The sequence below is a fragment of the Nyctereutes procyonoides genome, unplaced genomic scaffold (genome assembly GCF_905146905.1).
Source record: "Nyctereutes procyonoides isolate TBG_1078 unplaced genomic scaffold, NYPRO_anot_genome, whole genome shotgun sequence".
In the NCBI taxonomy this organism is placed as follows: Eukaryota; Metazoa; Chordata; class Mammalia; order Carnivora; family Canidae; genus Nyctereutes; species Nyctereutes procyonoides.
In genome coordinates, this window is record NW_026575047.1 from 30389628 (window position 1) to 30403931 (window position 14304).

The following is a 14304-nucleotide window of genomic DNA, read 5'->3' on the forward strand; positions in this document are numbered from 1 at the left end:
GGTTCTCTGTGTAGGAACCAGATGTACAGGTGGGGATATCCCACCTCATCCCTCACTGCGCTGCACACTTAACACCCACTGTCCAGTTAAATTCTCACCACAAACCCTGGAGGTCGGTATTCCCAAATAAAAGATGAGAAAACTAAAGCACAGAAAGATTGAGTCATTTGCCTGAATCACACTGCTAGTAGAGGGAGAGCCGGCATCCAAAGCCATCAGGCCATGCATCCTGTCAGGCCGTGCGTCCCAAAGGCTGAGGACAGGTTGCTGTTCACAGCCACACCTCCCAGGGATTATGATCTTGGGCTGCTGCTCTGATAGTCACAGCGATTGTCCTGATGGCCCCAGAACCCCTCCTCTCCACTGCCTCTACCTTTTCATCTCTCAGATCCCAACTGATGGGTTCCTGTGGTGCCCTCTCCCCTTTGGGCAGAGGCATCTCTGATTTGGTCCCTGCAGCCTATCTGACTGTGGTGCCGTTGTCCATGAATGGGGACTGTGCCTGTGCTATCCTCCCTTCCCTCCCATCTTCTGCCCCAACCAAGCTTTTAGGGTTCTGCCCAACCATCACCTGCTCAGGAATCCTCCCAAAACCCTCCCACTTGACTTTACAATGGCCAAGGCCCAGTTTTATATCCCAAAGGATGAGACTCCCAGGTGTTGCCAGTGCCAGACCTGTAGCTTCTCTGGGTGGCGCCTGTAGCACTGGGTCCTCCTGGGGAGGGGAACTGTGGGACCAGAAGGCTACCAGTAAGTCTCAAATTATAACTGTGGGAAGTGCTAAGAGAGAAAATTGTGGATTTTTAGGTGTGTTAAATGGGAAAGCCCACCTTGGTCTTGGGTGCTGGGTGGTGAGGTGATAACTTCTGAGGTGTTTGGGCTGAGGCTGAAGGAGGACAGTACATAGCGAGCTTGTGAGCTGAGGTTAGGATGTTCTGGAAGCTGGAGGCAGCACAAGGAAAGGTCAAGGTCAAGAAGGAGCTTGGATTTGAGGACCAAGGGAAGGCCTTTGTGTCCAGGCGCTTGGGGAACACCAGGGACAGGGATAGGCCAGGCCATATGGAAGATATTTTATTTTAAGAGCAGTGGGAAGACATTGGTGCATCCTGAGCAAGGGAGGGACTCATTTTACTGACCTTCACAAAAGCTCACCTTGGTGGCTGTGAGGGAAAGAACTGGAAGGAGGCTGGGTGTGAGCCATGGGGGCTGTCTGCGTAGGTGGTGGAGGCCGTGGCTGGGGGTGTGGCACAAGGATGCACAGGGGTGGGCAGGGGAGCAGCCCACGGCTGGTCACTCGATATGTGGGTGGACCCTTCAGACCACAGTCTGCCATGGTAGGGCTGCGGGGCTGCTTCCAGGCTCAAATAAAATCTGTAGTTCTTTAGACATGCTGTGCCCTGGGCCCAGGTGTGAGAGAACAGTTGAGGAGCTTTATTTACCATTTGTTGTTAAGTGATTCTAGAGTTGACTTTTTAGCAGTGATCCTTAGAATGTCAGATGAGACTAATAAGCCCTGGGAGCAAGCACCTCGTATGCTAGTGAGCCCCATGTAGACTGTGCCAAGGGACAGGCACTGTAAGTTGCTAAGTTGTCTTAAGTCAGTTTGGTAGATTCCCTGAAACGTCAGTTACTTTTAAAGTCTACTCCTGGTTCATATGTGACCGATTGGATGTAGTGTGACAGCCAGGCAAGTCTGTGCTCTATGAGACTCATGCAGCCTGGGAGGCCCCCCACCGCAAGCACAGCCCCCCAGGGTTCTCAGTCATGGTCTGTCTGTGGTTTAACTACGTAGGTAAGCAGAATATGAATTTTGAAATGTGATTAGAACTTTTTTTTTGTAGGCTTTACCGCCAGCACCTGTTCAGAATCACACAAATAAGCATCAGGTATTCAATGCATCTCTTCAAGACCATATTTATCCAAGCTGTTTTGGGAATACTCCAGAGTGGAATAGTTCTAAATTTATAAGTCTTTGGGGATCAGAAGTGATGAATGATAAGAACTGGAATCCTGGCACTTTCTTGCCAGATACAATTTCTGGTAAGGAACTTGTTAAAACTTTCTTAAAGGTTTAAAATGACCTGAGCTGGGTGGATTGCTGTCTCTGTTGCCGCGGTCCCCCAGTAGAAGCCCCGGGCTAGCTAGGCCCCTGCCTCCGCTGCTCCTGGGTGGCCCCTGGGCCTCGTCCCGCTGCCCCAGCCACCCACGTCTGCCACCAGCCATATTCCCCTGTACGGACAGAGCAGAGCAAGGCGCTGGCACCCTGTGGCTGTTTTCAGCAGCAGGCTCTCCAAGGCCCTGCACGTAGTGGATATCCCATGCCTTGGCGCTGCCAAGCCTCTTCTTTAGGCCTCGATGTTGGGCCTGTGGTCCTCGAACAGCGGCAACAGCCACTCAGCCCAGTGTACAGGGGTCTTGCAGTGCCACCATCCACCTCAATGCTATGACTTATGTTCCTTTTCTGGTGCTATATCAGCCCTACATGGGATCTGTGCCCTCTAACAAGCTCCTTCCTCCCAGCTCTTGGCTGCCGAGGTACAGCTGTTACTTTAGTCGTAGGGAAAGGTGCACCTGAAGAGGGGCTGGTTGCAGCCTTATCTCTTACATGGTTAGAGCCCCTGGTGGCCCCACACCCAGCCCCTGCATATGCTCAGAAAAGCAGGCTACACCTGACATCTGTGCTTGGAAAAGGTTTCTAGCTTTGTGACCTTGGGCTAGTTGCTTAGCCTCTCTGAGCCTCGGCTTCTCTATCTGTAGGATGGGATTAATAGTACCAAGCTCAGAAAGTAGCTTTAAGACATTAAATAAAAAAACTTTGGGAAAGCACCTAGCACGGGATTGGCACATAGTAGGTGCTCAATACATTTTTTTTTCTTGGATAAAAACTAGTTGACTGATATCCTCCCAGTGAAGTCCCAGCTTCGATAGCAGCCCCGGTGTTAGGAGTTCAGTCAGCAGACATCCCTTAGGTTTTAGCAACATATTTCTAGAAGCCTTACTTCTACTATTCTTCTCTGAAGGGAGTGACATACTAGGACCAACTCTCTCAGAAACAAGACCCGAAGCCCTTCCAACGCCATCCAGCGGTGAAACACCTATGGTTTCAGAGAGCAAGGAGAAAAAAAATGCTGCAAAAAAGAAATGCTTGTACAATTTCCAAGATGCTTTTATGGAAGCGAACAAAGTTGTGATGGCCACGTCGTCAGCCACCTCCTCCGTGTCCTGCACAGCCACTACGGTGCAGTCTAGCAACAGCCAGTTCAAAGTGTCGTCCAAGAGGCCTCCTTCCATAGGTAAGACCTGCGGCTTCCTCCTCACCATCTCTGTAATCACCTTATCCTCAGTGTGGCCAAAGGCCTGGGTGTAGTAATCAACTCTGGAAAATGCTCGTACACAGGCAGCATGTCCTTTGGAAGTCGGATTTGAGTTTTACTACTCCATGAACATCCTCTGGCTTTTGCCGCGCTGTCTTGCCCTTCTTCTTGGTACCTGTTGCTTTGTGAGAAGAAAAGGTCACTGCTTTCTGAGCACATGGAGGAATTTTGAGTCCTCTGAAAGCAGAAGCTTGGTGGAGAGTGAGCTGATGGGGCTCCTGGCCAGCCTGTGACACAGCCCCTGCTGCCACTGGGATCTATGGCATACAGGAGGTGTGGCTCCATGTGCTAGTGTGAGCACAAGGAGTGGCGATCTGGAAACGTGTTGAAAGCACATGGGAGCTGGCTCAGAGAGCCCTCACTAGCGAAAGTTAGGACAGTTGGAGCATCAGAAAGAATAATAGGGTGGATGATAGCATACATGGTCAAGAATCCCCTGGGTGTTCAGAAAAGAGGTGGGTAGGAAAGCTCTTTTTGACAAATGCTCGCTGCTGCTGTCTGATAGACATAACAGACAGGGAAGGCCACTGTGCAGCTTGTGTGACCATGAGTCTAGGTGAGCATCCCCAGTGGTTATTAAGAACAGTGGATATCTGTTTGGGGAATGTAGCATCCTCAGTGTCTGACAGTAGTGCCTACAGGTGACTGGCAGATCACAAAGGGAAGATAAAGTGCCTTTTCACTGGAGGAATGTGGCAGATTACCCCCTGCACACCGATCAGATATGACCTCACTGGCATGGAACAGACTCACATTAGTGGCTTCTCATGCAATCACAGGGGAAGGATCCAACATACCCTTTGCAGGAGTCGTGCCCCAAACATCTTTGGTAACTCTGACATGATACCATAAGCCCAGACTGGTGGGCAACTGTCCTCAATTCAGACAATGTCAGTGTTACTGAAGGAAAAAAGTTTAGAAGAGTCTAGGTTGGGGAAAAGCTGCAAAGACCGTGTGGGGGAGACAGGAGATAGGATGGGGTAGTACATGGGATGAGCATGTCATGGGGACAGTACACGTCTTGGATGTGGTTACACAGTGAAGTGTCACGTTCCCTGGGGTTTGTGCTGAGGTGTTTAGGATGCATGCAGCCTCCAGGTATTAAGCCAAAAAATTGTGTGTACATGAGAAATAAAGTAAATGTGACAAAATGTTAAGTAGTCATGAGTCCAGATGAGCGTATGGAAATTCTTTGTACTGTTCCTTCGAAGTTTCTGTAACTTTGAACATCTTCACATGAAGAGGTAGAGGAAGCTTTAGTGAAGAGACACTAATCCAGCTCAGCCGTCCTCGGTGACCCTTCTGCATCTCCGAATGCAGGTGAGGTGTTCCATGGCGTCAAGGAGGACCACAGACACGCGGTGCCGGCCGCCCCAAGGAACAGTCCTACGGGCTTGGCACCGCTTCCCGCCCTCGCCCCTGCTGCGCTCGCCCCAGCCTCTTCGCCTCACCTAGCAAGTCTTGCGACCCCGTCCTTTCCCAACACTGCAGCCACATCCCCCGGGTTTGTGGATACACGAAAGAGCTTCTGTCCTGCTCCAGGAGCCCCCCCACCCCCCACCACCGATGGCTCCATCAGCGCTCCACCCAGCGTTTGCAGGTGAGCCCGGGTCCTGCTGGTGCCGGAATCGAGGAGCCACACTGGCTTGTGTGTTGCAGAAGGGCTATCAGAGCTCTGCTCCCAGACACATGCAGCTGAACAAGGCAGGGAAAGACGCTGGGAAGGGGCATGCCTAGTGGAGGCCATGGGTCCCAGGAGGACACTAGTCTTGCCTCTAGTCCTCAAAGGTGGAGCCGCCATGGATCAGGTACACAGATCACCACCTAGCCACCGGCAGCAAGAGGGGAAGGGGCTGGGCATTTTTTAAGTTGTATTTGTTACACATTGAGTGAAGAACACTAGAAATATTCAACAGCTTGCTTTATTTTTGTTTGTTTTTATTTTTTTTTAACTCAGTTAATTAACATAATGTATTATTGGTTTCAGAGACAGAGGTCAGTGATTCATCAGTCTGTATTACACCTAGTACTCATGACATCATGTGCCCTCCTTCATGCCCATCACCCAGTTACCCCGTCCCCCCATCCCTTCCCCTCCAGCGACCCTCAGTTTGTTTCCTGTGATTAAGAGTCTCTTATGGTTTGTCTCCGTCTCTGATACCATCTTGTTTTATTTTTTCCTCCCTTCCATGATCCTGTTTCGTTTCTTAAATTCCACATATGAGTGAAATCATGTGATAATTGTCTTTCTCTTATGGACTTATTTCACTGAGCATAATACCCTCTAGTTCCATCCACGCTGTTGCAAATGGCCAGATGTCTCCCCTCCTCCCCTTTTCTTTTCTTTCTTTTTTATGATGGCCGAGTAATATTCCACTATGTGTGTGTGTGTGTGTGTGTGTGTGTGTGTGTGTGTGTGTGTGTGTGTGTACACCACATTTTCTTTATCCATTCATCTGTCAGTGGACATCTGGACTCTTTCCATAGTTTGGCTATTGTGGACATTACTGCTACAAACCTTGGGGTGCAGATGCCCCTTTGGATCACTACATTTGTATCTGTGGGGTAAATACTCAGTAGTGCAATTACTGGGTCATAAGGTAGTTTTATTTTCAATTTTTTGAGGAACCTCCATACTGTTTTCCACAGTGGCTGCACTAGCTTGCATTCCTACCAGCAGTGTAAGAGGGTTCCCCTTTCTCTGCATCCTTGCCAACATCTGTCCTTTCCTGACTTACTCATTTTAGCCATTCTGACTGATGTGAGGTGGTATCTCACTGTGGTTTTGATTTGTATTTCCCTGATGCTGAGGTATGTGGAACGTTTTTACTTGTGCCTTTTGGCCATGTGTAGGTCTACTTTGGAGAAATGTCTGTTCAGGTCTTCTGCCCATTTCTTGACTGGATTATTTGCTCTTTTGGTGTTGAGTTTGATAAGTTCTTTATAGATTTTGGATACTAGCCCTTTATCTGGTATGTCATTTGCAAATATATTCTCCCATTCCGTAGGTTGTCTTTTGGTTTTGTTGACTTTCCTTTTCTGTGCAAAGCTTTTTATCTTGATGGAGTCCCAGTAGTTGATTTTTGCCTTTGTTTCCCTTGCCTTTAGAGATGTGTCTAACAAGAAGTTGCTCTGACTGAGGTCACAGATGTTGCTGCCTGTATTCTCCTCTAGGATTTTGATGAATTTCTGTCTCACATTTAGGCCTTTCATCCATTTTGAGTCTGTTTTTATGTATGGTGTGAGGAAGTGGTCTAGTTTCAATCTTCTGCATGTGGTGGTCCAATTTTCCCAACACTATTTGTTGAAGAGACTATCTGTTTCCCATTGGATATTCTTTCCTGCTTTGTCGAAGATTAGTTAACCATAGAGTTGAGGGTGCATTTCTGGATTCTCTATTTTGTTCCATTGATCTGTGTGTCTGTATTTTCCCAAGACCATTCTGTCTTGATGATCACAGCTTTATAATAGAGCTCAAAGTCAGGAACTGTGATGCCACCAGTTTTGGTTTTCTTTTTTAACAATCCTTTGGCTATTCGGGGTCTTTTCTGGTTCCCTACAAATTTTAGGATTATTTGTTGCAATTCTGTGAAATAAGTTGATGGTATTTTGTTGGGATTGCATTGAATGTATAGATTGCTCTAGGTTGTATAGACATTTTAACAATATTTGTTCCAGCAGTCCATGAGCATGGAATATTTTTCCATTTCTTTGTGTCTTCCTCAATTTCTGTCATGAGTGTTTTATAGTTTTCTGCATATAGATCTTTGCCTCTTTGGTTAGGTTTATTCCTGGTCATCTGAGTTTTTAGTGCAATTGTAATTGGAGTCGACTCTTTGATTTCTCTTTTTTTCTGTCTCATTTTTAGTGTATAGCAATTTTGATGCAACTGATTTCCATGCATTGACTTTGTGTCCTGCCACTTGCTGAACTCATATATGGGTTCTAGCAATTTTGGGGTAGAGTCTTTCTTTTGAGTTTTCCACATAGAGTATCATGTCATCTGTGAGGAGTGAGAATTTGACTTCTTTGCCAGTTCAGATGCCTTTTATTTCTTTTTGTTGTCTGATTGCTGAGGCTAGGTCTTCTAGGACTATATTGAACAACAGTGATGAGAGTGGATATTGTTGCTGTGTTCCCAATCTTAGGGGGATAACTCTCAGTTTTCCACCATTTAGAATGATGTTCACTGTGGGCTTTTTGTAGATGGCTTTTATGATATTGAGGTATGTTCCCTTTATCCCTACACTATAAAGAGTTTTAATCAAGAAAGGATGCTGTCTTCTGTCAAATGCTTTTTCTGCATCTATTGAGAGGATCATATGGTTCTTGTCCTTTTATTAATATAGTGTATCTCATTGATTGATTGGTGACTGTTGAACCACTCTTGCAGCCCAGGAATAAATCCCACTTGGTCCTGGTGAAAAATCTTTTTAATGTACTGTTGGGTCTTATTGGCTAGTATTTATTTTGATGAGAATTTTGGCATCCATGTTAATCAGGAATATTGATCTATAATTCTCCTTTTTGGTATCTTTGGTTTTAGGATCAAGGGAATGCTGACCTCATTTCTTTCCATTTTTATTTTTTTGAAACAGCTTCAGAAAAATAGGTATTAAGTGTTCTTTAAATGGTTGGTAGAATCCCCCTGGGAAGCCATCCAAACCTGGACTCTTGTTGGGAGATTTCTGATTACTGCTTCAATTTCCTTGCTGGTTGTGGGTCTGTTCAAGTTTTCTATTCCTGTTTCAGTTTTGGTACTTTATATGTCTCTAGGAATACATCCATTTCTTCTAGATTACTTAATGTATTGTCATTTAATTGTTCATAATATGTTCTTATAATCGTATATCTTTGGTGTTGGTAGTGATCTCTCATTCATTTTATTTATTTGGGTCCTTTCTCCTTTCTTTTTGATCAGTCTGGCTAGGAAACTTAATAAACTAGAAGTTTATCAATCTTATTAATTCTTTCAAAGAACCAACTCTTAGTTTCATTGATCTGTTCTGTTGTTCTTTTGGTTTCTGTTTCATTGATTTCTGCTCTAATCTTTATTATAATTTCTTTTTCCTGCTAGGTTTAGGCTTTACTTGCTGTTCTTCTTCCAGCTCCTGTTTGTATAAGATTAAGTTGTGTACTTGAGAGCTTTTCTGTTTCCTGAGGAAGGCTTATATTGGTATATACTTCCCTCGTAGGACCACTTTTGCTGCATCACAGAGGTTCTGAACTGTTATGTTTTCATTGTCATTTGTTTCCATGAATTTTTTTTAAATTCTTAATTTCCTGGTAGACCTATTCATTCTTGAGTAGGATTCTCTTTAGCCTCTGTATATGAGTTCTTTCCAAATTTCCTCGTGATTGAGTTCCAGTTTCAAAGCATTGTGGTCCGAAAATATGCAGGGAATGATCCTAATCTTTTGGTACTGGTTGAGACCTGAGCTGTGACCCAGTATGTGATCTCTTCTGGTGAATTTCCATGTGCACTTGAGAAGAATGTGTATTTTGTTGCTTTAGGATGGAATGCTCTAAATATATCTGATGTCCATCTGGTCCAGTGTCATTTAAAGCCCTTGTTTCCTGATTGATCTTCTGTTTAGATGATCTTTCCATTGTGGTGAGTGGAGTGTTAAAGTCCTCTACTATTATTATATTATTATCCATGTGTTTCTTTAATTTTGTTATAAATTGGCTAATATCATTGGCTGTCCTCATGTTAGGGGCATAAATATTTACAATTGTTAGATCTTTTTGGATAGACCCTTTAATTATGATATAGTGTTCTTCCTCATCTATTAGTACAGTTTTTGGGTTAAAATCTAATTTGTCGGGATCCCTGGGTGGCGCAGCGGTTTGGCGCCTGCCTTTGGCCCAGGGCGCGATCCTGGAGACCTGGGGTCGAGTCCCACATCGGGCTCCCGGTGCATGGAGCCTGCTTCTCCCTCTGCCTGTGTCTCTGCCTCTCTCTCTCTCTGTGACTATCATAAATAAATAAAAAAAAATAAAATAAAAAAAATTAAAAAAAATCTGCTTTAAAAAAAAATAAATATTGTTAAAAAAAAAAAAATCTAATTTGTCCGGTATGGACTGCCACACCACCTTTCTTTTGATGTCCATTGCATAATAAATGGTTTTCCACCCCTTTGTTTTATTTTTTTTTTTATATTTTATTTATTTATTCATGAGAGAGGCAGAGAGACACAGGGAGAGGGAGAAGCAGGCTCCCTTGGAGAGCCTGATGTGGGACTCAATCCCAAGACCCTGGGATCACACCATGACCAAAGCCAGATGTTCAAGCACTGAGGTGCCTTGCACCTCCTCATTTTAAATGTCTTTGGTCTAAAATGGGTGTCTTGAAGACAGCGTATTGATCAGTCTTGTATTTTTATCCAGTCTAATACTGTACCTGTGTCTTGATTTTAGCCCATTTACATTCAGAGTAACTATTGAAACATATTAATTTAGTGCCATTGTATTATCAGTAAAGTCACTGTTTCTGTAGATTGTCTCTGTTCCTTTCTGGTCTCTCTTACTTTGGGGCTCTCTCTTCGCTTAAAGGATCCTCTTTAGTATTTCTTGTAGGGCTGGTTTAGTGATCACAAATTCTTTAGTTTCTGTCCTGGAAGCTTTTTATCTCTCCTTCTATTTTGAATGATATTGTAGCTGGGTAAAGTATTCTTGGCTGCATATTTTTCTCATTTAGCACCCTGGACATATTATGCCAGTCTGTTCTGGCCTGCTAGGTCTCTGTGGATAGATCTGCTGCCAATCTAAAGTTTCTACCCTTATCGGTTACAGACCTCTTGTCCCAAGCTGCTTTCAGGATTTTCTCTTTGTCTCTGAGATTTCCCAGTTTCACTGTTATATGTTGGGGTATTGGCCTATTTTTATTGATTTTGATGGGGGTTCTCTGTGCTTCCTGGACTTGGATGCCTGTTTCCTTCCCCAGATTAGGGAAATTCTATGCTATAATTTAATATACCTTCTGCCCCTTTCTCTTTTTCCTCTTCTTCTGGGATCCCAGTTCTAATATTGTTTCACTTTATGGTATCACTTACCTCTAGAATTCTCCCCTCGTGATCCAGCAGTTGTTTCTCTCTCTTTTTCTCAGCTTCTTTATTCTCCATCATTTTGTCTTCTTTATCACTGATTCTCTCTTCTGGTTCATTTATTCTAGCAGTGAGAGCTTATTTTATTGCATCTCATTAATAGCCTTTCTGATTTTGACTTGCTTAGATTTTATTAATTCTTTTATTTCTCCAGAAAGGGATTCTCTGGTGTTTTCCATGCTTTTTTTCAAGCCAAGCTAGTATCTTTATAATTGTTTTCTTTTTTAAGATTTTATTTATTTATTCATGAGAGACACAGAGAGAGAGACAGAGACACAGGCAGAGGGAGAAACAGGCTCCCCACAAGGAGCCTGATGTGAGACTCGATCCTGGATCCCCAGGTCACACCCTGAGCCGAAGGCAGATGCTCAACCACTGAGCCACCCAGGCGTCCCTATCTTTATAATGGTTATTCTGAACTCTAGTTCTGACATCTTACTTACATCCATACTGATTCGGTCCCTAGAGTCAGTACTGCCTCGTGTTCTTTTTCGAGGTGAGTTTTTCCATCTTGTCATTTTGCAGAAAGTGGTTGCTTTTATATTTGTAAAGTTGTTGCCATTTTCTTAGATCTCTGGTTGAGTTCACAGGTGTTGAGAATGATTTGATAGCTACCTAGCTGAATTCCTGGGACCAGATGAAACTAAGGTCTACTCCTCCGCCATCTTGGACACTGACAACAGTTTTAAAAAGACAATTTTTGTTACCTGTTTGAAGCCATGAAGTGGTGGTAGGGGTGACAGTGGAGAGACTGTGCCCTCCAAGCCCACATCACCTTTCCTGTGTGACTCCCAGCATCCAAATGGCCACTTGCCCTATGTGCCCCTCTTGGGGCAGCTGTTGTTAACCAGCCCATGTGTGGTTTTGCAGTGACCCCGACTGTGAGGGGCACCGCTGTGAGAACGGCGTGTATGACCCACAGCAGGACGATGGGGATGAGAGTGCCGACGAGGACAGCTGCTCTGAGCATAGCTCTAGCACCTCAACCTCCACCAACCAGAAGGAGGGCAAGTACTGTGACTGCTGCTACTGTGAGTTCTTCGGGCATGGTGGGGTAAGTACCCCTGCTGGGATAAGTGCCCCGGGGGCGGGCAGCAAGCAGGTACTTAGAACCAGCGGGTAGCAGGTAGAATCCTCGGTGTGATCATAATGTGTGTAAAGCTTCATTTGCAGTGTGGTTAAAATCAAGGTGTGGTCTGAAACAATGGTTCTGCTCCAAGGTTGTGCTTATCTTGAAGAAATAACAAAAAAAAAAAAATGTTTGCCCAAAGATTCACCTATAAGGATTTCATTACTCCATTTTTGCATTTGTTTGTGATTTTTAAATCAGTTGATGAGCTAGGGGCCTCACGAACAGCCATCTTTGGGAATTGTTGGGTCCAGATCATGCACAGCCCATGTGCATGATGGGGGGTTGGCACTTGCTGTACATGGTGTGCGCTGTGGGACACCTCACGGTCTCAGTACAAGCAGATGTCAGCCATGTTGTGCCTAGGGGTGGCTGATAGGAAAAGCAATGGCTGGTAGTTGCTTTTCTTACTGCTGTCCTGTCTGCATTTGCTGAACGTGAGTACACACACGTGCAGTGCCAGGAAGAAATATTGGCAGGGGGATTCAGAACAATTTTCTTTTTCCCTTTTGGCACTGAATAAGAAACCCACAAAGGAATTAAAAGATTCTACAAATGCATTTATTGACATGAAACAATAATCACACTGCATTATATAAGAAGTAGATTAATCAGTATATGTGATTTTTTTTTCAGTTTAAAAATGTCCATTTGTGTACATAGTTGTACATGTTTTACCATATTTTTCACGAACATGTGCAGGTTGAGGGGTTGGTGCCAGAACAAATCTTTGGGTCACTCTAAATTTTTTTTTAATTTATTTATTTATGATAGTCACACAGAGAGAGAGAGAGAGGCAGAGACATAGGCAGAGGGAGAAGCAGGCTCCATGCACCGGGAGCCCGATATGGGATTCGATCCCGGGTCCCCAGGATCACGCCCTGAGCCAAAGGCAAGCGCCAAACCGCTGCGCCACCCAGGGATCCCTCTTTGGGTCACTCTAGAGCAGGTTTTCCTTGTTCCTGCCACTTGTTTATCTTCCTTATTTTTCACCATGAACATGTATTACATAAGTAATAAGAAAACTTTTGTTTTTAGAGATACATTCTGAAATTTGCAATATTCAGCATCATTAAAACTTGAAGCTTAATTCAACCACACTCTCCTTTAACTGCCTTAGCCTCCAGCTGCACCAACAAGTAGAAATTATGCAGAGATGAGGGAGAAGCTTCGTTTGCGGCTGACCAAGAGGAAAGAAGAGCAGCCTAAAAAAGCGGACCAGCTCTCAGACAGAGAGAGTGTGGTTGACCATCGAAGGGTGGAAGACTTGCTGCAGTTCATAAACAGCTCAGAGACCAAGCCTGTGAGCAGCACTCGAGCCGCCAAGCGAGCCAGACACAAGCAGAGGAAGGTAAATGGCATGCCAGTGTGGTTCTGCTCAAGGGCGACCTGAAGAGCCCAGCTGGATACAGCAGGCCTTGGGAGCCTGACTGTCACTGTCTCTGTCTCTGTGGCCTGAGCTGGAGCTGGTCAGAACCCTAGATTGTATTTTCAGGACATGGCTTTCCCTCTTATAACATAGATCTAAAATGGGCCTTTGGGTCCCTGTGCCCTAAGTGCGCATGCTGCAGCAGACCCTTGGCCGCTGTCTGTGGAGCAAGAGCCTTCTCTCTCAGGGAGGTTGAGGAAAGAGCCCCTGGTTGTGAGGGAATAGGAGGGGGTCACTTAGACACAAGGCTGGGACAGGGCCCTTGGCCCAGCAGTATCCTTCAGACATAGTCTTAGTGCCCCACCCCATGCTCCTTGTCCCTCAACTGGCAGAGGAGAGTCAGTCAGAGCCCTCCCAGAAGAGGTCAGGCATGCAGCATTGGTGGTCAGGGTCCAAAAGTAAGACGGACAGCTATTGTTAGCAGCCCTGGGCACCACCACGGGGCGTGGGCTGTCCTGGAAGCAAGCGTCTACCAAGACAAGCCAGGTTGGCCCAGCGGTGGGCGTGGCATGCAGAGGCTGTCGACCAGCGTGTGACAACCTGTAGTCTATACTTCACTAGTGAAGGGAGGGATAGTGTCTGCGCTTTGGCGGGATAGTGCACCCTGGGGCTGGGCCCATGCCATGGATGTCCCTGCTTTAACTTCCTCAAGAGCCAGACCATGCCAGGCAGATCCAGGCTGTGTACAGAAGGAACATGGGACGACAGTGGAGGCTCTGACGGCAAACAGGAGGCTTGGAGAAGAACCTGGGCCCCTGTGAGGTCCAGCAGAGCCGGGGTGGGAGGACATCCCAGAGTGTACTGGACAAGGAGCTCCCACCTTTAGCTGCTTGTGATGGGGAGACAGTTGGGATCGCTCCACCAAAGTGGAACACCTGTCGGGAGCCCTGCTTATATCTCACAGCCCTAATCAGTGTCTAACTCACAGGCTTTGAGAAGCTTGTTCTGTGCCTGGGAGACAAGGGTCTGCCCAGCCCCACTAGAGCGGGGCAGTGAGACCTGCTCTCCATTTGGCAGTGTTAGGTCAGGGCCTGCTCATACCCCATGCACTTGGTACCCTGCACCCCATCTTCATAGAGCATCTGGTTGACGGGCTGGTTGTGAGTTTCCTGTAGATTCTGTCCTGGGGCAGATTTGCTCCTGACCTGTGCTGTGGGAGGCACTCTGCTCACTAGACACAGGGCCACTCTGGGAGCTGCTTCCAAGGTTTGCTTTTAACAGATGGAACCAGGCTTTTAAATAAGTGTTACTTGAATTGTCAAGTTA

General features: G+C 45.7%; 1 protein-coding gene across 2 annotated transcripts in view; it reads left to right on the top strand.

The window, feature by feature from the left end:
* FAM193A (family with sequence similarity 193 member A) overlaps nt 1-14304 on the top strand; it is a 167617-nt gene that overhangs the window by 132689 nt on the left and 20624 nt on the right. For both annotated transcript variants that reach the window (XM_055326148.1, XM_055326149.1), the window contains exons 14-18: nt 1842-2040; nt 3021-3293; nt 4695-4974; nt 11351-11534; nt 12730-12960. In XM_055326148.1, coding sequence (XP_055182123.1) covers nt 1842-2040; nt 3021-3293; nt 4695-4974; nt 11351-11534; nt 12730-12960 — 1167 coding nt within the window. The remainder of the gene's footprint in view (nt 1-1841; nt 2041-3020; nt 3294-4694; nt 4975-11350; nt 11535-12729; nt 12961-14304) is intronic.